The sequence below is a fragment of the Rattus norvegicus genome, chromosome 19 (assembly GCF_021556685.1).
Source record: "Rattus norvegicus strain SHRSP/BbbUtx chromosome 19, alternate assembly SHRSP_T2T, whole genome shotgun sequence".
Lineage (NCBI taxonomy): Eukaryota > Metazoa > Chordata > Mammalia > Rodentia > Muridae > Rattus > Rattus norvegicus.
In genome coordinates, this window is record NC_141552.1 from 23,852,399 (window position 1) to 23,877,911 (window position 25,513).

General features: G+C 43.9%; 1 protein-coding gene and 1 non-coding gene across 3 annotated transcripts in view; both read right to left on the minus strand.

Annotated features, from left to right (window-relative positions):
• Positions 1–7,359: 7,359 nt before the first annotated feature.
• On the minus strand, positions 7,360–7,466 carry LOC147999179 (U6 spliceosomal RNA). Its single transcript, XR_015644405.1, has one exon. It is a non-coding gene; the product is annotated as a U6 spliceosomal RNA (small nuclear RNA).
• A 9,006-nt stretch (positions 7,467–16,472) lies between these two features.
• The window catches only part of LOC147999180 (disks large homolog 5-like), a 40,783-nt gene continuing 31,742 nt past the window's right edge, over positions 16,473–25,513 (minus strand). Inside the window, exons 6-10 of one of the 2 annotated variants that reach the window (XM_087596385.1) lie at positions 21,116–21,221; positions 19,891–20,050; positions 18,488–18,631; positions 17,694–17,856; positions 16,473–16,977 (exon numbers count right to left, since the gene is read on the minus strand). In XM_087596385.1, coding sequence (XP_087452511.1) covers positions 16,948–16,977; positions 17,694–17,856; positions 18,488–18,631; positions 19,891–20,050; positions 21,116–21,197 — 579 coding nt within the window. In that variant the 5' untranslated portion in view covers positions 21,198–21,221 and the 3' untranslated portion in view covers positions 16,473–16,947. The remainder of the gene's footprint in view (positions 16,978–17,693; positions 17,857–18,487; positions 18,632–19,890; positions 20,051–21,115; positions 21,222–25,513) is intronic. The other variant, XM_087596386.1, reaches the window with a different exon arrangement.

A 25,513-nucleotide genomic window follows, 5' to 3' on the forward strand; every position in this document is an offset into this window, starting at 1 on the left:
CCTACAGAGAGTGTAAGCCAGCCAGGGTGCCAGGGTGAGTGCTCATGGTGGGAGAGACTAGGAGAGGTGCTGTGGCCTTGGTGTGTACAGGCTTAGGGCTGGGGCAGGGTGCCTGGTGAGTGTCTGTGGCCACTTGAGCTGGGTCCCAGTGGGTGCCCAGGGAGGTCACAGGCCAGTTGTGCATCTTCTACCTGTCTGCGGGGCTTCTGGCCCAGCCAAGCACAGCCTTCATCCTGGACATCCACAAGGACAATGAAATCAGGAAATGGGGGGATCCCCTGAGACTCTCTGGCTTCTTTCGCCCTCCACTTGCAGTTGCAGCCAGAGGAAAAGCAGCTGTGAGTTCCCCAACTCTTCCCTACCACTCAGGTCTCCATGCTTTCCCACTCCAGAGAGAAGGAGGGCAGGGCGAGCTCTGCTGCTGCCTGTTCCATGCACCCAAAGCCTATCTTGTGGCTGGAGGTCACTGCTTGCCCCTGACCCTGCCCCTGACCATGAACTTGCCCCTCCCCCTACTCCTGACCCTGCCCCTGCCCTAGGCACCTAGGGGAAGTGAGGAGAGCCTGAGGGACAGACCCCAGGTCAGGACCCCCAGAGGCTTGTGTCTCCCTTTTCCTAGAAGTGTTATCCTCAATTCTCCACACTGGGTTTCATTTGCCAGGAACTGGTAGCTGGAGGGCTTTGCTGAGCCTGGGGTAGTGGTGGTACTTATGATTGAGGGAAGTCTTTCAGGGAGATGGAGGCCTTTCTCAAACTCTCTGAAATCAGTTACCCTCCCTGGTTTGAGAGCCCTGGTAAAGTTGGGAAGCCACTTTTCCCTGTCTTGTGTGACTTTACCTGCAGGGTGGGCTCTCCTGCAGGAGACACTTTCACAGGCTTCTTTAAAAGCACCTTTTCCTCAGATCCAGATCAGCTGTGAAAACAGGCTTCTCCATGTCAGGGTGAGAGCTCCCCCTCCCAGCTCAGAGCTACAACTCCTTAGGATCCTCCAGTCACAATGCTGGGTGGGTCCCATGGAGGAGTTAGAGCAAAGTGCCCCTTCTGAGAGTTGACTTCTGAGAAGAACAGACCTGAGAGAACAAAGTGCATCCCAGGGGAGAAAAGAGGCCTGAATGATTTTAAATTGGAGAAAAACCCCATATCCACCATCTAACAACCTTAGGGTTTGTGCATGTGTGGACTTCAGAACCTTAAGGTCAGATTTTCTGATAACAGCTGCTAGGTGAAGCTGAAGTCTACTGTGGGTGGGATTGTCCCAGGCAGGGAGGGGATCTGACTCTGCAGGCCTGGCCAGCTTCTTCATTCTCCTGAAACTAAGTGTTGGTCAGCTGTAAATCTGAAGTGAGAGTTGGTTTTTGTCAACTCAAATGGATGACATTTCAAGTCTCACACATTATGGGAGAGAGACACATATACCCACGGGTGATTTGAACTTACTTCTGTAGAAGTGACTGGGAGCCAACAGAGGGAAAACATTCTCACCTTTAGGATTCTGTCTGTATCAGAGACTACAGGGACTGGCTTCCTGGACAGACATGGCCAAGCAGACACACCGTGTAATGGGGAAAAACTGAGGTAAGAAATGTCCTGGGGACAGTGATTTCAGATTGTGCCTTTACCCAGGAATCTCTGTTGCCATTAAGGCAAGCGGCCTTGGGCCTGCTAACTTGTCACTATGTCAGGGTGTCTCTGCTCTTACACCTGCATCAGGACCGTCTTAGATGAAGGCTTCTCTTTAAAAAAAAATGTATATAATGCAATGTTTCTCAAACTCTGGGCTACGACCACTCACAAAGAATGTATATCAGATACCTTGCACATTATGACTTATAAGAGTAGCAATATTAGTTATGAAGTAGTACTGAAATAATTTTATGGTGGGAGTCATCACAGCATGAAGCACTGTATTACAGGTGTGCAGCACTAGGAGTGTTGAGAAGCACGGCCATAGAATCTGACAGATGGGAGCAGACCAGAAAATATTCCTCCATTCACATAACAATTAAAACCCTAAATGCTCAGATCAAGAAAGAATATTAAAAGGGGTAAGGTATAAATATGCAGTAACAAATGAATTCAGACCTATCTGAATTACACCAGACTTCTCTCTTTTTTTTTTTTTTTTTTTTTTTTATTAACTTGAGTATTTCTTATATACATTTCGAGTGTTATTCCCTTTCCCGGTTTCCGGGCAAACATCCTCCTCCCTCCTCCCATTCTTTATGGGTGTTCCCCTCCCCATCTTCCTCCCCTTGCCGCCCTCCCCCCAACAATCTAGTTCACTGGGGGTTCAGTCTTAGCAGGACCCAGGGCTACCCCTTCCACTGGTGCTCTTACTAGGATATTCATTGCTACCTATGAAGTCAGAGTCCAGGGTCAGTCCTTGTATACTCTTTAGGTAGTGGCTTAGTCCCTGGAAGCTCTGGTTGCTTGGCATTCTTGTTCATAAGGGGTCTCGAGCCCCTTCAAGCTCTTCCAGTTCTTTCTCTGATTCCTTCAACGGGGGTCCTATTCTCAATTCAGTGGTTGCTGCTGGCATCCGCCTCTGTGTTTGCTGTATTCTGGCTGTGTCTCTCGGGAAAGATCTACATCCCGCTCCTGTCGGCCTGCACTTCTTTGCTTCATCCATCTTGTCTAATTGGATGGCTGTATATGTATGGGCCACATGTGGGGCAGGCTCTGAATGGGTGTTCCTTCTGTCTCTGTTTTAATCTTTGCCTCTCTATTCCCTGCCAAGGGTATTCTTGTTCCCCTTTTAAAGAAGGAGTGAAGCATTCACATTTTGATCATCTGTCTTGAGTTTCATTTGCTCTAGGCATCTAGGGTAATTCAAGCATTTGGGCTAATAGCCACTTATCAATGAGTGCATACCATGTATGTCTTTCTGTGATTGGGTTAGCTTACTCAGGATGATATTTTCCAGTTCCAACCATTTGCCTACGAATTTCATAAAGCCGTTGTTTTTGATAGCTGAGTAATATTCCATTGTGTAGATGTACCACATTTTCTGTATCCATTCCTCTGTTGAAGGGCATCTGGGTTCTTTCCAGCTTCTGGCTATTATAAATAAGGCTGCGATGAACATAGTGGAGCACGTGTCTTTTTTATATGTTGGGGCGTCTTTTGGGTGTATGCCCAAGAGAGGTATAGCTGGATCCTCAGGTAGTTCAATGTCCAATTTTCTGAGAAACCTCCAACTGATTTCCAGAATGGTTGTACCAGTCTGCCTCCCACCAACAATGGAGGAGTGTTCCTCTTTCTCTGCATCCTCGCCAGCATCTGCTGTCACCTGAGTTTTTGATCTTACCCATTCTCACTGGTGTGAGGTGAAATCTCAGGGTTGTTTTGATTTGCATTTCCCTTATGACTAAAGATGTTGAACATTTCTTTAGGTTTTTCTCAGCCATTCAGTATTCCTCAGCTGTGAATTCTTTGTTTAGCTCTGAACCCCATTTTTTAATAGGGTTATTTGTCTCCCTGCGGTCTAACTTCTTGAGTTCTTTGTATATTTTGGATATAAGGCCTCTATCTGTTGTAGGATTGGTAAAGATCTTTTCCCAATCTGTTAGTTGCCGTTTTGTCCTAACCACAGTGTCCTTTGTCTTACAGAAGCTTTGCAGTTTTATGAGATCCCATTTATTGATTATTGATCTTAGAGCATAAGCCATTGGTGTTTTGTTCAGGAAATTTTTTCCAGTGCCCATGTGTTCCAGATGTTTCCCTAGTTTTTCTTCTATTAGTTTCAGTGTATCTGGTTTGAGGTGGAGGTCCTTGATCCACTTGGACTTAAGCTTTGTACAGGGTGATAAGCATGGATCGATCTGCATTCTTCTACATGTTGACCTCCAGTTGAACCACCACCATTTGCTAAAAATGCTATCTTTTTTCCATTTGATGGTTTTGGCTCCTTTGTCAAAAATCAAAGTGCCCATAAGTGTGTGGTTCATTTCTGGGTCTTCAATTCTGTTCCATTGTTCTATCTGTCTGTCTCTGTAACAATACCATGCAGTTTTTATCACTATTGCTCTGTAATACTGCTTGAGTTCAGGGATAGTGATTCCCCCTGAAGTCCTTTTATTGTTGAGGATAGTTTTAGCTATCCTGGGTATTTGCTATTCCAGATGAATTTGCAAATTGTTCTGTCTAACTCTTTGAAGAATTGGATTGGTATTTTGATGGGGATTGCATTGAATCTGTAGATCGCTTTTGGTAAAATGGCCATTTTTACTATATTAATCCTGCCAATCCATGTGCATGGGAGATCTTTCCATCTTCTGAGGATTTCTTCAATTTCTTTCTTCAGAGTCTTGAAGTTCTTATTGTACAAATCTTTTACTTGCTTGGTTAAAGTCACACCGAGGTACTTTATATTATTTTGGTCTATTATGAAGGGTGTCGTTTCCCTAATTTCTTTCTCGGCTTGTTTCTCTTTTGTGTAGAGGAAGGCTACTGATTTATTTGAGTTAATTTTATACCCAGCCACTTTGCTGAAGTTGTTTATCAGCTTTAGTAGTTCTCTGGTGGAACTTTTGGGATTACATAAATATACTATCATATCATCTGCAAATAGTGATATTTTGACTTCTTCTTTTCCGATCCGTATCCCCTTGACCTCCTTTTGTTGTCTGATTGCTCTGGCTAAAACTTCAAGAACTATATTGAATAAGTAGGGAGAGAGTGGGCAGCCTTGTCTAGTCCCTGATTTTAGTGGGATTGCTTCAAGTTTCTCTCCATTTAGTTTAATGTTAACAACTGGTTTGCTGTATATGGCTTTTACTATGTTTAGGTATGGGCCTTGAATTCCTATTCTTTCCAGGACTTTTATCATGAAGGGGTGTTGAATTTTGTCAAATGCTTTCTCAGCATCTAATGAAATGATCATGTGGTTTTGTTCTTTCAGTTTGTTTATATAATGGATCATGTTGATGGTTTTCCGTATATTAAACCATCCCTGCATGCCTGGGATGAAGCCTACTTGATCATGGTGGATGATTGTTTTGATGTGCTCTTGGATTCAGTTTGCCAGAATTTTATTGAGTATTTTTGCGTCGATATTCATAAGGGAAATTGGTCTGAAGTTCTCTTTCTTTGTTGTGTCTTTGTGTGGTTTAGGTATAAGAGTAATTGTGGCTTCGTAGAAGGTATTCGGAAGTGATCCATCTGTTTCAATTTTGTGGAATAGTTTGGATAATATTGGTATGAGGTCTTCTATGAAGGTTTGATAGAATTCTGCACTAAACCCGTCTGGACCTGGGATCTTTTTGGTTGGGAGAACTTTAATGACTGCTTCTATTTCCTTAGGAGTTATGGGGTTGTTTAACTGGTTTATCTGTTCCTGATTTAACTTCGGTACCTGGTATCTGTCTAGGAAATTGTCCATTTCCTGTAGATTTTCAAGTTTTATTGAATATAGGTTTTTATAGTAAGATCTGATGATTTTTTGAATTTCCTCTGAATCTGTTGTTATGTCTCCCTTTTCATTTCTGATTTTGTTAATTTGGATGCATTCTCTGTGTCCTCTCGTTAGTCTGGCTAAGGGTTTATCTATCTTTTTGATTTTCTCAAAGAACCAACTTTTGGTTCTGTTGATTCTTTCTATGGTCCTTTTTGTTTCTACTTGGCTGATTTCTGCTCTGAGTTTGATTATTTCCTGCCTTCTACTCCTCCTGGGTGTATTTGCTTCTTTTTGTTCTAGAGCTTTTAGGTGTGCTGTCAAGCTGCTGACATATGCTCTTTCCTGTTTCTTTCTGCAGGCACCCAGCGCTATGAGTTTTCCTCTTAGCACAGCTTTCATATTTCCCATAAGTTTGGGTATGTTGTACCTTCATTTACACTAAATTCTAAAAAAGTTTTTAATTTCTTTCTTTATTTCTTCCTTGACCAGGTTATCATTGAGTAGAGCATTGTTCAATTTCCACGTATATGTGGGCATTCTTCCTTGATTGTTATTGAAGAACAGTTTTAGGCCGTGGTGGTCCGATAGCACGCATGGGATTATTTCTATCTTTCTGTACCTGTTGAGGCCCGTTTTTTGACCAATTATATGGTCAATTTTGGAGAAAGTACCATGAGGAGCTGAGAAGAAGGTATATCCTTTTGCTTTAGGATAGAATGTTCTATAAATATCCGTTAAGTACATTTGGCTCATGACTTCTCTTAGTCTGTCTACATCTCTGTTTAATTTCTGTTTCCATGATCTGTCCATTGATGAGAGTGGGGTGTTGAAATCTCCCACTATTATTGTGTGAGGTGCAATGTGTGTTTTGAGCTTTAGTAAGGTTTGTTTTACATATGTAGGTGCCCTTGTATTTGGGGCATAGATATTTAGGATTGAGAGTTCATCTTGGTGGATTTTTCCTTTGATGAATATGAAGTGTCCTTCCTTATATTTTTTGATGACTTTTAATTGAAAATTGATTTTATTTGATATTAGAATGGCTACTCCAGCTTGCTTCTTCTGACCATTTGCTTGGAAAATTGTTTTCCAGCCTTTCACTCTGAGGTAATGTCTGTCTTTGTCTCTGAGGTGTGTTTCCTGTAGGCAGCAGAATGCAGGGTCCTCGTTGCGTATCCAGTTTGTTAATCTATGTCTTTTTATTGGGGAGTTGAGGCCATTGATGTTGAGAGATATTAAGGAATAGTGATTATTGCTTCCCGTTATATTCATATTTGGATGTGAGGTTATGTTTGTGTGCTTTCATTCTCTTTGTTTGTTGCCAAGACAATTAGTTTCTTGCTTATTCTAGGGTATAGCTTGCCTCCTTATGTTGGGCTTTACCATTTATTATCCTTTGTAGTGCTGGATTTGTAGAAAGATATTGTGTAAATTCGGTTTTGTCATGGAATATCTTGGTTTCTACATCTATGTTAATTGAGAGTTTTGCAGGATACAGTAACCTGGGCTGGCATTTGTGTTCTCTTAGGGTCTGTATGACATCAGTCCAGGATCTTCTGGCCTTCATAGTTTCTGGCGAGAAGTCTGGTGTGATTCTCATAGGTCTGCCTTTATATGTTACTTGACCTTTTTCCCTTACTGCTTTTAATATTCTTTCTTTATTTTGTGCATTTGGTGTTTTGACTATTATGTGACGGGAGGTGTTTCTTTTCTGGTCCAATCTATTTGGAGTTCTGTAGGCTTCTTGTATCCCTATGGGTGTCTCTTTTTTTAGGTTAGGGAAGTTTTCTTCTATGATTTTGTTGAAGATATTTACTGGTCCTTTGAGCTGGAAGTATTCACTCTCTTCTATACCTATTATCCTTAGGTTTGATCTTCTCATTGAGTCCTGGATTTCCTGTATGTTTTGGACCAGTAGCTTTTTCCGCTTTACATTATCTTTGACAGTTGAGTCAATTATTTCTAAAAATATGGAACGCTTCACGAATTTGCGTGTCATCCTTGCGCAGGGGCCATGCTAATCTTCTCTGTATCGTTCCAATTTTATTATATGTGCTGCCGAAGCGAGCACCAGGATAGACATTCTTTATCAGCAGGTCTCAGGGTAGAACTGGATATGTGACCCTGTTCTACAGCACTGTCCAGAGTGGTAAATGCAGCTTCTGAAGAGGAATGCAGGCCTGGCCTCTAGACCTCCACCTTCCAGGCCTGTCTGGAGAGCCTGATGCCCTGGCAAAAGAGACTCCTTCTCTCCAGAGGAGCACTGCAGTCAAATGACATATCAGTGATGAAAACTATCAGTCCCCAAAGGCATGCCACTGAGCAGAGATAGCCTCAGTCATGCACCTCTGCCCATCCCCAGTTCCTCGTGTCAATAACTCAACCCTTTCATGAACTAGATGGCAATACTTGAGGCAGGATGATCAGTAGTTTACTGGCCAATCTGGGCTCTATGAGACGCTCTCCCTGAAATCAGAGCCAGCAGGAAATTCAGTATGAAAGATCGTTGTAGCCAAGCTCAACAACCCGGTTCAGAGCCTGGGACCCCACACGGTAGGATAAAGTGACTCCCATGCTTTTTCCTCTACCTTCAACACTCATGCTTTGGAATGCACACCCCTACAATGAGATCAATACACATGGAATAAAAATTAAACAGAAAAATTAATGAAGACAATGCAGACAATGTTTTAAAGGATCCTGGGAGTCCTCACTCTGCACTTCCCTTTCCTTTGCCTTGGGAACATCACCTGCACCAGAGGCTGAGACTTCCTGAAAGAGAGAGAGGAGAGATGCACTGTTCATTCCGCTGGAGCTGTGCAAAGACCAGAGCCACCTGTCTTTTCCTGATAGTGGGAGCTGGGCCCAAGTGTGGGCTGCTCCTACTAGAGGAACCACAAGAAGAGGACCACCTTCCTCAAACCTTCCTGGAAGTCAGAGTACGGGCTATGGACTTCCCTCAATCCTCAGAGGACTCTCTTTCAGCGATGGCTCAGAGCCTCTTAGGACAGAGAGGGACCAGAGCTTCCCCCCAAAGCAAGATTCCGGTCTTATCTGACAGGTATGAGGGCTTAGGGATGGGACAGTGGATGTGACAAGTTTACATGTAGCACAGGGGCTAGGTTAATAAAGAAATCAAAGAGGAAAGAAACCTGGAAGATTCCTCATCTGTTCTTTTTTGCTCTATTCGTAGGGATGAGGTGGCAGTGTGGGGTAGAGGACTAGGACACAGCACAGCCTTCTCTGCTCATGGTGAACTTTCTAGGCTGCCTGGTCACTGTGACCAGCATCTTTTCAACTGTGCCATTCTACTACCAAGGCTGACACAACTGGTGCACCATGTAGCAATAGGACTGTACTGACTTAGGCACATTTGGAATCACACAATGATCATGTGTCACAGATGGGTTTCTTTTTTTAGAAAAGGATTAAAACAAAAACTATTTATTTTGTCCATATGAGTGAGTACACTGTCCCTGTTTTCAGACACAACAGTAGAGGGTAGAAGATGAGATTAGAAATGGTTATATGACACAGTGTGGTTGCTGGGAATTGAACTCAGATCCTCTGGAAGAGCAGTCAGTGGTCTTAACCACTGAGCCATCCCTCCAGCCCCAGTATATTGTATTTTCAATGTTGTTTGTTTTATATCTTTACTCACGTATGTCTGTATGGCGTTCTGTGAGTACAGGTACTCATGTGCTTGTGTAAAGGTCAGGGACAACCTGAGCACAGATCCTCACCTTCTACCTCTCGTCCATGGCTGTGTATGCTAGGCTAGCCCTTCCCTCTAATCCTAGAGACTGTCCACTTTAGGCTCCTATCTCCCTGTGGGAAGGGCTGGATGACAGACTCTACTGCATCCAGGTTTATGTGGCTTCTAGGGACCTAAACTGTTGTTGGGCTTGTTCAGATGAAAATAAACACCATTTCACAGCCCTGGCTGGGCCAGGCAGCGCACGGGTCTTTGCTGCTCTTGCAGAAGACTTGAGTTCAGTCTCCAGCACCCGGGTCAGGTGGCTCACAACCACCTGAGACTCCAGGTCCAGGGACTTCCAAGCTCTTCTGGATAAACCTACATGGCAAAAGCAGGGCTGGGAGCTGGAGGCTTCTGGTGTTGGCTTCTCCATGCAGTAGGGGGCAAATCATGGGCATGTGAGGTAACATGGAACCCTGTAATTCTACAAAGTCCAGAAGCTCCTGATTTCCCTCATGGTGCCCTAGAGCCTGTCCACCACACATGGAGGCTTCAGGAACATGGCCTTTTCCTGACCTGTGTGGACTCTGCATCCTCACTCTCTACCCCCTGCTTTTCGGGGTTGGAAGTCTCAGGTGTAGGAGGCGCCTACCATAGGCCTCTTCTCTCAGCATTTCAGCATTTTACCCACTTGACCTTCACCGAGCATCCTTTGCTCTACACAGTTACCTCAGCCTGTGACCCTCATCCTCCAGACTCTTGTGAAGCAAACACCCATGGGTGTGCAGCTCTCATAGTTAGCCAGGCTAAAGGGTAAGGCAGCAAATCCTTCATGAACTCTACAGCTCCTGAGGCCTAGGAAAATGTCTATACCGGGGCTAAATTCATGCTGCCCTGTAAGACTACATTTTTCCTTTAAACAGAAGGATGTGTGGTGGTGGTGGCACAGGCCTTTGATCCTAACACTTGGGAGGCAGAGGCAGACAGATTTCTGAATTCAAGGCAGCTTCCTCTACAGAGCTAATTCCAGGTCAGCTACACAAAAAACAACACTGTCTCCAAGAGTAAAACAAAAAGAGAAAGAGAGAAAGAAAGAAAGAAGGAAAGAAAGAAAGAAAGAAAGAAAGAAAGAAAGAAAGAAAGAAAGAAGTGAAAGAAAGAAAGGAAGGAAGGATTCATGTTTTGTATACAATGAGATGCCTGCCTGTCTATACCTGAACCACCATGTTAACTATAACTCTTGTCACATCTGTATTAATTCAAATACTGAAGGCCAAATGGTTAAATCTTAATGACTATACAATTGGGGGGTGGTGCTGAAGAGATGGTTGGTTTAGTGGCTAAGAGCATAAGACCAAGGTTCAGTTCCCAGTGTCCACATGGTGGCTCCTATTAACCTGTAATTGCAATTCTAGGGAATCAGTCTGTACTTCACGGGCACCACACATACCACATGGTGCACAAGCATTTATTAGGTGAAACACTCAGGCCCATAAAAATAAGTAAATAAAATATATGGTTAACAGACACTGTGATTCAGGAAGTTCTTAGTGACTTTGGTTATCATTTCTCTCTCCCAGAGACCTGTCTTCCTCATGCTCAGCCTCCCTGGCTTCTAGGACATTTCCTAGCTCTATGGAGCATGAAGTACTCAACACCATAAGCCAAGCATTGCAAAGCCATCTGCACCTTCACTGCTACACCTTCTCCATGGCTGTGTCTAAAGGGAGAGACTTGGAATCTCACAGATGCAAGGCCAAACCTGTTGGGCTATGTGAGCCCAGCCACCCAATAGTCAGATCTACTCCTGTCCTTGGCTATGGCATGAGGCTCTTAAGACAAATTAATCTGAAGGATCTCAACAGCTATGCTGTTAGACCTCTCATTGCTCTGCCCGACCTACAAGCTCCTTTACTGGCTCAAATTCACACCTGAACTCCTCTCCTGCCTCAGCCACCATCAGCTCTTCTACTCCTCTCCACCTGTGCTCTGTATAATCCACACTAAGGTGGACGTTAACCTCTTGTGGACCTCCAGATGTATGCTTGTGATTACTCTTCATTGGCTGTTTTGTATAGGTAGGCAGGTTCTTCTAGTCTCATGCAGAACACTGCTCACACATTTTGGATCTTACAACACCCTCTTGATTGAGAATCCTGACTAATGACTGACTGAGCCTTCCATCCCTGAAGCCACCCTCTGTGTCCCAGTACCAGATGAGAATCCCCACCCTAACCCCTGGTGTCCACTTTCATCTCAGAAGCTAGACTCTGCACTGCCCATTACCTTTTGGTTCTCTGCCTCTAATTCTGTTAAATAGTTCCTCTCTTCTTTAAAACAAATTCATTTTGTTGTTTATTTTTTGAGACAGGGTTTCTCTGTTTGGCCCTGGCTATTCTGACAGGCTCTCTGTAGATCAGACTTGTCAGGAAACCAGATATCTGCCTGCCTCGGCCTCTTAAGCACTGGGATTACTGGATTGTGCCAGCATGTTTAATTAAAAATTAATTAGTGGCAGTGCATGTTGGCGCATGCCTTTAATTCCATCCGTTGGGAGGTAGAGGCATTGTGAGTTCCAGGACAGCCAGGGCTATAAATTAACACCTTGTCTCAAAGAAAACAAGCCAAAAATGAAACAAAAATGTTGCAATATGGTCTTAGGTATGTAACTGAGTCTGTTCTTGAACTCTGAATCCTCCCACTTTCACTCAGGTGCTAATCAGCAGGCTTCTGTCTTGACTTTCACTGAGCACTCAGGCCTGCCAGGACAGTTACCTCTCCCAGTGTAACTCCTGACTCTCTCATCAGCATCATCACAAAACTCCTGCTAAGAATTAAGGAAACCTGAATTCTAAGGAACAGTCGGAGCTCCAGTATTTCCAAAGCTCACTCTAATACAGATGGATCCTATGCTGCAGTAAAATGGTCACAGCTGGAGGTCTTAATTCCAGGACTTGGGACAGAGGGGTCGGAGGATCTTGAATTCAAGGTTATTTTTATGTTACAGTGTTGCTCAAAGCGAGTTGGGCTGCTACAAGATACCCTGTCTCAAAATTATACCAAACACAGCTAAAATGAAACAGAGGAGTTTGAGTGGGCACAGATGGGAAAGCTCAGCACTTTATGGCTAAGCCACCTGCTGCCAGCACCAAAGTCCATGCACAGCCCCAATTCTGAGCTGTGTCTGGGACCCCACTTAGGAGCACGCACCAAAGTAGCTCAGATCCAGGGCTTTTGGTCTAAGAGGAATTCAGGCAGTCACACTTTGGTTGCCAGTTCTCCAGCTCAACTGCCTGTCAGCCCAGGATCTGGTCTTAGTCATGGCTTGGCATCCCTAAATTCCTCCCAGCTGTGCTCTGAACTCACCCTGTGCCCCGTTCTGATGAATCTGCCATTCTCCATGGGAGTAGCCTCAAGAAGTCCCTCACATCTGAAGCACCACTCTGAGTACACTAAATACTGCAGGGAAGGGGCGTGGTCAGCAGAGCACCCACCCCTTTCAGCTGTAGAACATTTAGCTCTAGAGTGAGCACTGCTGTGCATTGTGGAACTTAAGCAGTATTCCAGCCTTGGCCTGGGAAGAGCCGTTGACACCCACACTTTCTGGGGTGACATTGTCTCCTGAGGATAGAGTCAAGTCAGGAGTGGCAACTGATGTTCACGAGAGACAAACTTTCTTCACCACCTGCCCATGCTGGCCCTAGGATCTGGGCTTTTTAGGTGACATGAGTGCTGAGCCCCCCAGGTAGATGGGTTTTCAGGGGTCAGGTGGTTATTGTCACCAAAGGTATCCACAAGGATAAGTCATACTGTACTAATTCCCATATTAGATCCCTTCTCATGGGTCACAGAGGTCGTGCTGGGTCCTAAATGTGGACCCAGGTTCCTGGCACTTTTGAAGAGACTGGTCAGGGCGCAGGCTTCAGGACATTTTGTTTGAATTATTTTGGGGGATTTTATTTTTACTGTTGGGGGCAAACCTAGGGCTGCCATGTGGTGGGAAAAGGCTTTGCCACAGCTGTAGATCATCCTTAATTATAAACTCCTAAATTCTCCCAATCCTGGAACTTTCTAGGTCCCTCACATGATGCAACCTTTGGGGGATTCCTCACATAGAATCATGGGGTGGATTGCATCCCAAAGAGAGACAGTGGGAAATGTTCCCCAGTGTCTGCCTGTGGCTGTGGTGATGAGAGTGGATGTAGTGACCAGTGGATGGCAGGGCCCATGTGAAACCCTTTTGGTTTCCACTTGAGTGGAATCTTCACCATGCCTTTTTTTTTTCTTGAAACACAGGTGGGCCTGGAACTTACAGTCTTCCATCACTCTGACTCAGTTTCCCATGACTGGGATCACAGGCTTAAATTACTATGCCCATCTTTCTTTTTTTGTATTTATAAATCTTCTAAAACCCAGAAGGATCTAGAATTTAAAATTTTGCGATCCAAGGCATTTCCAACAGGGGATTCTTGACCTAGGAGTGTCCAGACCAATGTTTATTGTGTGGCTACTTCATTCCTATAACAGCTTATTTTTGAAAAAGAGTTCCAAGGTGTGATGTCACTGGGCATCAGGCAGTGTCCCAAATAGCAGCACTGACTCAGGTTGTAATTTAGGCTGGAGAAACTTACTAGGACCCTTGTAATCCTAGCACCCTGGGGCCTCACATGTCCTTAGTCTGATCTAGTGATGAATCAACTGCTCTTGAGGGTGGATTGGAATTCTAGTCACTGTGAGGCAGGAGCATTAGTATCCTACAGCCACTCTGGGCTCCATAGGAAGACCCTGTTTCAATGGTAAAAGGGGTCACCTGCGAGTTCTTACTGTCTTCCCTGAGGCCTTCCTGCTGGAGTTAGAATAGCTGTCTCACCAAGTTGAAGTAGAGGGCAGAATGTTGGTGCCTTCTATAATGAGGACTAGTAACAGATAGTCTATGGAAATTCTAGAAAGTTCTACAGGTATTTATGTCCTGTGCATGGGAATTGCTGGCTTCCCTGTGTCCTTTGCCTTTAATTTGCAGTCCATGGGGCACCTGGGAATGTCCCCAAACCAGGCTGCACACAGGACTTGTCCCATGATTCTCACTTGCACCCAGTGCCTGCCTGATTGTCATAAGTCTGACAGAGCCACTGTATGCTCTCCTGACACCTGCAGAGAGCACTATATGCGATCCTACCATCCCCACACTGCCCATCAGTTTCTACAATGTCCCTATATGGCACTGAGATGATCTAAGCTGCTTCCGGCCTATGTGCTGCATCAGAATCTGACCATTCCTAATTTCCTCCTCTCTCACCCACACTAGAAGCCCTGTACCCACACTAGCCCCAGCTGGCCTGTTGCCTACTGACATCTCATGGACTCTGCCCCAATCCCCTGCCCTGCCCTGCCCTGCCCCGCCCTGCCCCACCCCAATGCCCTGCCCTGCCCTGCTGTGCCCTGCCCCAAACCCCTGCCCTGCCCCAATGCCCTGCCCTGCCCTGCCCCAATGCCCTGCCCTGCCCTGCCCTGCCCCAATCCCCTGGCCTGCCCTGCCCTGCCCTGCCCTGCCCTCACTCAGCTGACAATGTGGACATCTCAGGACAGTCACTGGACAATGGCTGACACACTTGTCTGAAGACTGGAAATGTTTCTCGATCTTGGAGAGGAAAGAAGGACCCTCCAACTACACTGAACTCTAAGGAAGTTTATTGAGGTGAGGGATGACAGGGACTGTTTTGTCTCATGTCACACATGTCAGTAGAAAATATCCTAGGTATTGGATGGCGCTGTTAGCATTTACAGAACAAAGCACATAGTGTTGGGAAGGATAATAAATTATGAGTAGGATTAGAAAACCCCAAGCCTCTTCCAGGTTCTAGGAGAGCAAAAAATACCACCAAACACAGCATTAATGTGATAGGTTGGTTAAATCTAGTTACTAGATTCTAGTGTGATGCCTATGACCCTTTGTGTGTCATGCTCAGCTTATAATGACTAGAGGACCTAAGCCTGAGAGTCACCAATGCCTCTCCCTTGCTTCTCCAGCTGCTGAGCATTGAAAAGCCCTAATGAGACAGCATCTGTTTGCAGGCATACTGGATTATTCTTCTTCACTTAATCTCTCCCAGTCACCTCCACTCTCAGTAAGTCAGTTTAATTCCATAAATTGGAAATGAGTCACGTGGAAAATATACTTTCTCAATAAAATCACAGATTTCAAGGTAAAAGGTGAAACATGAACTATCCCACCTAACTTCTGGGCTTGCACAGACCTGCTCTGGAAAAGAAACATGTGGTCACAGCTGCAGTCTGGATTCAATATGGATGCTCTTGAGGTCCTCCCTAAGCTGCATAGATTGAGATAATTATCTTGCTTTCTATCAAAAGAATTCATTATGCCAAGTTGGCCTGTAGAAGGAGGCTAGTCTCTTCTGTATTTTATCAGATGTGCTTAATGTATATAATCATCGATAGTAAGTGAAAGATCTGTTTGGAATTGAAACTGAGTGGTGCTGGAGGATGATCCTGAATGCACAATGAGCAGTGGAGGCACCAGAGCCCGGTGTGGATGCCTAGCAGGCTACCACATTGAGCAGGCACCGCTCAACCACCTGTACATACACATCTCCTGAGATCTCTCTCCTTAATTGAAGGTGATCATATCCATCTAGTATAGCACATGCCCTGGAAGGACAAAAGCTACCTACAGGAGCTGTGGTGATGACTCACAGGTTAGAGCATCTGCTTCTCTCTCAGAAGAACCACATGGTCCCTAACAATCATCTACAATGGGGAATGCTATTCCCTCTTTTGATCATGAGGGAAATGAACTCAGGAGTGGCCCAGATACATTTGAAAAAAAAAAAAAAGATCCATTGAGTTAAATGATAAAAATAAATATAATCAGCAACAATAAAAAACACAGCATATGAATGATCAAGTGAAACAGCACCTATAAAAACCTATTTCCCAAAATGACGTTGATGGTCATTATCTTTCTGGTTTAATAATAATGCTGTATTGTAAGAAAAACTGAGGCACATGGTTCTCGATTAGGATTATTCTATATTCCTTTGTGAAAGTTGTCATTTTTTCTGCAGCTCTACAGGCATGAGTGTGTGTTACTCAATATCTGGTGCACACAGTCAATAAGGAATGTGTGTTGTAGACTGATATAGACTAGGATGAGCAGAAGACATGAGAGCATGGATACAGTATGTCAGTGATTACATCATAAAGTGTGTTTCCATAAAAAAAGTCATACACAAAAGACACCATCACCCTGTGTACCCCTTGGTGGCTTTGAATTCACTGGACCATGCAAAGATCCATATCTAGCTGTCAGTTCTAAGTCTACAGGAGGGGAAAGGACCCTTGAATAAGATGGTCATAAGAGTCAAGAGTTACAAATCAATTTTTATTCATAAGGAATACAATTTACAAAAAACAGGCATAAAATGAACAACTAAAATGGTATAAAAAATGAAAAACAGTAACAAGAATATATAACTATGATATAACAAAAAGAAAACTTCAATGAAAATCATAACCAAAAATATTTCTTAACAGCATTTTCTTAATGAACATTTAGAAACACAGTTGTAGTGCTGTTTCTCCTCTAGGACACGAGATTTCAAGGCAGTCCCCTCAGATGTCTCTCAAATGGTGTTGTCGGTATGAGAGAGGAGAAAGACCTCAATGAGACAGGCTGGCATACGGATACATAAATTTAGGGTCTCTATACAATGAGGAAATTAACTGAGAAGAAGAATATTCTCCCCAAAAAAGTCTTTGACTGTTGAGGATTGTCGTCAGCAGGGAACTCCTGACAGAGAAACTCACTCTTCAGGGGGCTGTCTTCCTGGGATCTGTCCTATTCCATGTCTCCTGCAGTTCCTGAGACCTGGGAGGAGAAGGCAGCTATTAAGACACTGATTTGGTGGGGACACGCATACCAGCTGTCAAGTTGCTGCCTTTTGTCCCTTCAGCTGCATTGCAGAGACAGCACTGATCTTTTCACTGAAATCATTGCTGATATCTCTGCAGCCTGGGGAAAGTCACCAACAACCCTCACAGTACTGTGGGAGAACAAGCTGCTCCTCAAACTTCTACCAGTGAAAACCAAGAACGGGGAAAGGAGAAGAGACCTAACTGGGTTGCAGGAAGAAAGGAGAAGGCCACATGATACTGAGATCAAAGCCAATGACCAGGACTCATTTGCCATTTGCACTTGGTTCTTATCCCTACAAGGTGCTTCCAACCATCACATGACCCCTGTATGACCTTTGTCACACGACCAAGAACTCGTTCAAAACTCTTCATAGCATCCAATCTATGACAGGGAGATGCAGTCATGTGATATGTTATTCCTCTGTCACCATTTCTGGACTGCAGTTTCAAAAAGGGCAGAGAAGTATAATTGCCAATAATTCAGTTTCTGGAGAGTGGTTAACATCCCAGAATACTTGTGCATAGACAGAGCCATGAATAACTCTATCACATGAGGTGGGTGACTGATTGGGTGTGGGGAGATTAGAAAGATGATAGGGGAAGCAAAGATGTATCCAATAGGCAAATGGTATCAGACATTGTTAATCTGACTCAGCTGCTTTTTCCTACCACATTTTGCTGGGTCTGGAGGTTGCTGGTCTTCTCCTGTTCGTCTTCAGCATTCGGGTTCAACTCAAACAAATATCGCTGTAACTCCTTGCTCTCCTGCTTCAATGTGACCAACTTCTTCTTCATACATGCCTGTTCCATCAGGAGCCGGCTGTGCAGGTTGCTGGAAACACACTCTGCATAGTAAGATCCTGAAGCTTCTTCCTCCCATTCCAACTGCCAAATCCCACAAAGTCCACCAGGACCCAGATACCCATAAAGACTTCAAGAATACATCTCCATACATGTAAGGCTGCTGCACAAACAGCAAACGGCCAATCCAGGGAAGAATAAATTGTTCCTGTGACCCAAGCACCAATAAGAGTCCATGTCTCTCCAAAAGAACAAGGGATCTACAACTACCCATGAGAGCCCAATGCATCGGGACAGCATCAATTAGTAGGCAGTAAACAACCACAAGAGGACAGTAGAACCAAGGGAGGTCATGTAAACCATGTGGTCCACACATTGAGCTTTGTTAAACCTGGTATGACCCCAGAGCCGCAGGTTGGCCTAATAACACTCTGATGCCTGAATCAGTGTAGTTCTATCCAGAGCCTTCTAAAGATGCATAGACACTGTGGTGATAACTGACAGTCCCTTATGGAACTGAATCTGAGTCCAAAAGACCCACGGCACAGTGATATTCAAACAACAGAAGACATGGACCCAGAGCTACAGGCTCTCCAGTCCAGAACAAAGAGAGGCGGGAATGGATATTCCACAAGTGATGGGCCCTTCTGACAAGTACTTACCGATAGAAGTTAATCTCCTTCTTGAGCTCCTGAAATTTCTCACGATGTTCAATGTTCTTTGTGTCTAAGTTGTGCAGTAATGACATGACCTCTTTCTCCTTTATCTTCAAGTTTTCATAAAATGGATTTGGCCTGAAGTAGGGGCTGGCCCCAGGAAGATAGAACCCAATGAACATCGAGGTTTAGGATTAGAGGAACTCAGGCTGTGTCCTGTACTACCCCAGCCCTGGAAGGACACTTTCTAAATTCTACATATTTGGATCTTCTTCAGCTTCAGAAACTTGGAATTGTGTGCCCAGGACAACAGAAGCTAAGCACCCAGATAAAGGGTCCCCTGGCTCACATTTTTCAATCAGGAGGGCTGGATCTGCATTCAAACCTGTTATGCTGTCAAGAGCCTAGGCCACAGAGCTTACCCAAACACACACACACACACACACACACACACACACACACACACACACACACCCAGAAACCTCTGATTTCATTTTTCCTGTTTTGACAAGTGGAATGCTACAAGCCGAATAACTAATATTCTAGAGGCAGACAGTACACATAATTCTGGAGATGAGACCAGATATTGCCACAAACTTATAATCTGCCCAAGGCATACAAATGTATAGACAAATGTGACTACACAGGCAAAGAACTGTGCTGTTGAAAGTGGGGCTTCCAAAATAAAGCACTTACACCTCCATGAAACTATTATAAAGGTAAATCCTGAGGTCAAAAAACAGACCCCTAAATTCCAAAGGTGGAGGGATAGAGAAACATATAAAGGTTGTGCATATGCATGCAGACCTGTGCACACACAGACACACAAACTGGGGCACACCCACAAGAAAAAAAAAGTAAGTTCTCCAGCTCCGAAAAAAAGAACCAAAAAAAAAAAAAAAAAGAAAAAGAAAAGAAAAGTAAACAGACTCAGAGAATGAGAAAGAGAGACAAATATGGAAAGAGCACAATGAGAATCAGTAGAAATGCATGCACCATTACTGTCTCAGAGTGTAAGGCACAGAGACAAGAAGGAGCAGGCCAGAGCCTCAGGCCTTCTACTTAAGCATTGATATGAACACTGTGGGTCCTGTCACCTAAGGCTGCTGCCAGGAGATGATAGCGTTCAGTCACCTTCCTAGCAAGTACAAACACTCTCCACAAACTCACAGCACCTAGAACCTTGCAAAACTACCACCTGTCAAGGGCTTTCCAATTGTACACTGGGAACTCATGCTCCAGTGACTTTATCCCTGAAATCTTCACTCAGATTGCAAGTTCAGATTTTCAACAGGCAGAATCAGAGAGTCCATTTTCAATCTCACTCCTCAGTAAGGGTCAGGTTCTGAATCTCCTCTCTATGGGAGATGAGGTTTAGAACAAGTTCGTTTGTTTGGAGCAATGCATACCTCTTGCTCATGGATCCACCTGTCACATAAAGGAGGCGATCTGTCAGCTCATTTCTCTCCTTGGTAGTTAGCTCCAGTTCTCTATTCAGCCTCTCCTCTTCCTCGTTGGCCTGCACCTTGTTTAGGACATTTTCAGGGGATGACGTCTGTCTGCAGGCTGCTGTAGGTAGAAGAACACAAGTGAACCCTCATGGGGCGAATGCATAGAGCATACACAGACCACAGTGAGGTCCAAACAGGAGAACATGCTTGGAAGCCAGTGTCACTGCAAGGAGTTTGGTCTATGTGAAAGAGGCATCCTAAGTGGATCACAGTTCCCCCACTACTATATAGAGACCAAGAGATGTAAGCAGCCAGGTGTTCCCTATGCCCGCCCACACAGGCTTACAAGTACCAGAGAGATGCCTTCTCCAGGATTATTATCAGGTACACAGGCTACAACCTGGTTTCAGGACCCTACCCCTCTGGTTTCAGAAGTCAGATCATCAATTCAGCATCCACAATGACTTGATTGATCAGGGATACTCAGATATCCTACACTGTTACTCTAATCCAATAACTTTGCATTAAAAAGTCATGTAGGGGGAGGACATGGTCAACAGATTTATTAATTCCCCCTACTGAAATGACAAATGCCCCAGAAGTGCCAATAGGTTACAGGCTCTTTCTCTACCTGCTCCATATAGTTTGGGTACTGTAGAAAAATATCTGCCACACAGAACCTCTAATATATGAAGGTAAGATTGGCCCCGTCAGCCAGAGGTAGTCAAAGGAGTTCTAAGAATATAAGGTCATGCCAGGAGCACAGTTCTCTCCCTCTTACTACTGTCAGATAGTCACTGAATTAAAAGAAGCAATGAAAGTGAAGTACATTGATGCCCTGTTTAATTCAGAAAAGTTATACCCTCCATGACTACTTATGGTGTTATTATATCAATTTAACATACCGAATGCACTGTAAAAGTAAAGACTAGAAGTTCACCCAATAATAGCATAGGCATTGCCATATCCTCCATGTGGTTATGGAGAAACTAATAATGTGAAAACCCTGACTTTCAGGAATTGTGATAATCATGGAATTCAATATCTGTGGAGATGTTCCAGTAGTTGTGGCCCATTGCTATAAAGGCCAGATGAAGTCCCCCACATTCACCCCTGAGAGGAAGCTCAACATACACTGCCCAGAACTTACTCCACATTCCCCATGTCCTGTGTCCATCATTACCTTTAGGTTTCGTTTGCTTCACTCTAGACTCTTCTCTATCAACATCAACTCTCCCAAAGCGCCTGAGAAGACGGGCAAACATGCCTGTGGATATATCCTTTGGACACTAAGAGAAAAAGTAGGGAATTGGTTGTCACAACGATACTGGTGACATCACAGGGATTCCAAGGTCTCTCTAGGAGACAATAGAATGTCCACGAAGGGACGGCTGATGTCATGGATAACAGACTTTGCCTCCTTGCTAATGTTCTCCCTGTACTGAGCAAAAGCTGATGGACCCTTTTCAGGGGACTTCCCTGTGGCATAGCCACTGAGCACCACATGCTTCCAAAGCCAAATTTGGCTCTAGGCTTGATTGGAAAAACCTAAGTCATTGCTATGTTTCTAAATGAGTGCTTCCTCCCCAATCCCTGCACAGAAATGTTTCATCCTACCTCAAATTCTCCTCAGTCAGCAATATTACCCATTAAAGATTACTGAGAAATCACACCAGTTCCTATAAGTAGCCAAAGAGGTCTCCTGTCTCATCATGTGCAGGTGCATGAAATCACACCCAGAAATAGCCTGTAGGGTAGGTTGCGATGTGGGTGTGTGTTATAGGTACAACCTGAAGCTTTGTGCTTAACATTTGACAGTTGCCACCAGATTCCTTAGGAGAAAGAATTGCATTCATTATGGTCCTGGCAACAATGTGGTGATCTGTTAGCAGAGGAAACTGAAATATTGGATCCACCAGTGAATGCACCCTCAGGCTGAGTGTGGGGCTCTCCTCTTTGCACTTAAGTTACCAAAGTAGGATTGCTTACAGGCCTCTCTAAGCTATAACGTGTGATTTCATCTGAAAAATAAAATAGTCAGCAGATGTTGGGGGGGATGCAGCCAAAGGAGTAGGACAAGCCTAGAGACATAACTCAGTGGACAGAGTAAGAAACAAGCATCTTCACTCCTGTTTCATGGATCACCCCACAAAACACAAAAGCATCTATCCTACTTAAAAAAAAAAAAACCAAGTTATTTTATTGAATGCATACACTAATACTGTTTACAGTATTGGTAGCAAAGCTCATATTTTGGTGGCAGATCCATGACTTGAACTATCTTCCTGACAACATATAAAACAATAAATAAATAAATAAATAAATAAATAAATAAATAAATAAGAAAAAACAGAAAAATAAAAAAACACAAAAAGCACAAGCCTTTCATGTGAAGTTACAGAAGAGTGATCCAGTGGTCACTTCTGACCAGGCCATTTTAGCTATGACAGTGTATAGTGACCCTTAATTTTATGGGTCCTATATAAAGCTTTGTGCAATATTGTCATTTTAACCAACCTCATCCAGAACATACATAACAACACAGGATATGATCACAATGTCCTTGCCGTGTATCAAGTTATTTTTCTATGTCCTTGATTGTCAGGCATATTACAGCAACAATCTGAGATGGCTGGTAGACTTGGAAGAAAGTCGATATGAAAGATGCCCGTTTGATATCAGTACAGCCATTTCTTACGAATGAGAATCTTTTAAGCTGGCCCTCCCTTAGCCCCTACACATTAGACAATAGAACAGAAAGTACAGAAAGCACATTCCCACCCACTCTCTAGGAAGCTGCTGGACCATAAGAACAGAGGGTACAGAACATATTTACTGCAGGGCAATTAGAAGACAGGAAACATCTCTGGGAAGCTGACTGACCACTATAGAAGTGAGATGTCCTTGATACTGAATGCAGCTGTGCTATAGGCTGACATAGCTATAGCCTTTTCCTGGGAACTCCAGAAGAGAAACACCTGCCAAGACAGATATCCTTGGTCCTTGTCCTGGGAACCCCAGGATAAGAAAACATATATCAAGTCAGACGTCCTTTGTACTGAAATAGCTGCATTGATGTTGTTACGGCCTTATCCCAGGAATTCCAGGACGAGAAACATCTTCCTAGTTATCCTTGGCACGAAATAGCTGAGCTAAGGAAACTGTGTAATCTTAACTGACTATTTAAGCTGTATATTTCTGTTGTTTGAGGCTCCTCACATTCCTCCTGTGTGAGGACCGTGTCGAGCCCCAGTGCATTGGTATCCCAAAGTAAACTTCTTGTTTTTACATAAAGACTGAGTCCTGTGTGTTCATGGGGTGGTGATTGTCCTCAGGACTGGAGCGAGAGTCTCCTCTGTCTGAGGGTCTTTCAGATAAAGCTATAGTTGTGGGTTACACACCTCAATTCTCATTGGCTAATGCTGTCCTCACAGTCCTTGGAGGCCCCTTTGTAAGACTACCTGTTGGAAAGTGGAAGCAGCTTTATTTGAGCTCAAAGTGAACCTGACGAGCAACGTAGAGAACAAGATGGGGTAATTGAGACCCTGTCTAAAACCAGCACAGAAACCCACCCTTCAATCAAAGCATCATCTACCAATTCTTGAATTTTTACCATTCTCTGCCAACCAGTCTTTCATTCAGGAAAGGTAGAAAAGAACTGGAAATGATCTTTGTATTCTAAGGACCTCGATCTGTCTTTCCTTAGGTCCACGTTAAGAACAAATGAAATGGGTATCACCATCTGAATAACTTAGTATCACCTACTCAGCATTTCTAGCCTAATACTGTGCCTATGGCAATCTCAAGCTTCCCTGAGTGTTGCTGCCCCAGCAAGCAGAATGAAGAACTGAGGTCAATCCCCACTTAACCTTTCAAGGGGTTAGAAGAAAGCCATCAGAGATACTGCACTTCTTTGTCCTTAGATTAAATCAAGATGATACAACGTGAATCTAGTGTGCTATTCCACCACACATCTTCCTCACAACCCCACCTATCTGAGGTCATTGCTTGGCAGAATTCATGCCCCACCATCCTAGATATTTCTTGATTCATTGCTGCCAAGGGCCAGGTTTCCTGAGTTTTGTTTTTTATAGAATTGGGTGTAGTCAATCATAGTTGCCCTCTGTAAGAAATGACAAATATCTATAATAACTGAATATTCTGAAGGTTTTTATACTGGTTTTATTATACATATAACTGTGAAACGGAAAACATACATATTTCATCAATGAAATGAGTAAGATTGATTTAATGAACAGAAAAATGGATGGTACTTCAAAACTTCCATGATTACATATTATCTATTTAATTCCCTCCACAATAGCAAGAAACGGACATTATTATTTACTTAAACCGAGAAAATATTAATTGTTTGGCCTGCTTTTCTGAGCTTCCTTAAGGTATAGTTAATTGACAGAGCTGTGGTTTAAAATTAGGGTCCATATTGTTCTGTTTTAAATGTGTGACTTTTCTTTCTATTTTTTTCTCCATCTTTATTAAATTGGGTATATCTTATTTACATTTCAATTGTTATTACTTTTCTGGGTTTCCAGGCAAACATCCCCCTAACCCCTCCCCCTCCCCTTCTCTATGGGTGTTCCCCTCCCCATCCTCCCCCCATTACCACCCTTCCCCCAACAAGCCCCTTCACTGGGGGTTCAGTCTTGGCAGGACCAAGGGCTTCCCTTTTATTTCTAGTGGGTGCTGCTCTCCCTGCTCCGTGGGAAGTGGATGGGGGGAAGGCCCGGGCCTGAGGTGAGTTGGAACTGGGGTAGAAAGCATAGGGCCTCCTAGGTGAGAATGCCAAACCACCACTGCTGCTGCAGCCACCATGGAGAAGCCCTTGTTCCTGCTGCAGGGAGGAGAGTCTGGTGGCCACAAGATGGCTGAAGGGGAGCTGAGAGTGGAAAGCTTCATCACCCGCCTGCTGGAGGTATGAGGATATCGTCCGGAAAAAATTGTGCAGATGACTGGAGCAGAAGTCCGAGGGCTGTGTATCACGTCTCGTGAAATCTTTCTTAGCCAGCCAACAGCTGTGAACACAGGTTTCTTTTGGAGCGCAGGCCTGTGCAGGCTGAGAACCTAGGTGGGACAGTTCAAGCTACCCTTTTTCCATGGCCAATCTCAGATCATATTCAGAAAGTATTTCTTGGGCTAAAGAGATGGCTTAGTGGTTAAGAGTACTGACAGCTCTTCCAGAGGTCCTGAGTTCAAATCCCAGCAACCACATGGTGGCTCACAACCATCTGTAATGAGATATGATGCCCTCTTCTGGTGTGTCTGAAGACAGTCACGGTGTACTTGTATATAATAAATAAATAAATAAATGAATAAATAAATAAATAAATAAATCTTTAAAAAAAAAGAGTGTTTCTTCCAAATGAGGAATTTCCAATTTATGGAATTGAACTAATGGTGGAAGTGACACAGAGAGTTAAAGTACAGAAGGAATAATCCAGAATGTCCACCAACAGTTGCTGTCACACCAGGACTTTTAAAAGCTCAGCTGCTAGAGAAGCAATGTAGTCTTTGGTTATTCTCAAGCTTAGGTCTTCTAGTCATTATAAGCTGACCATGACAC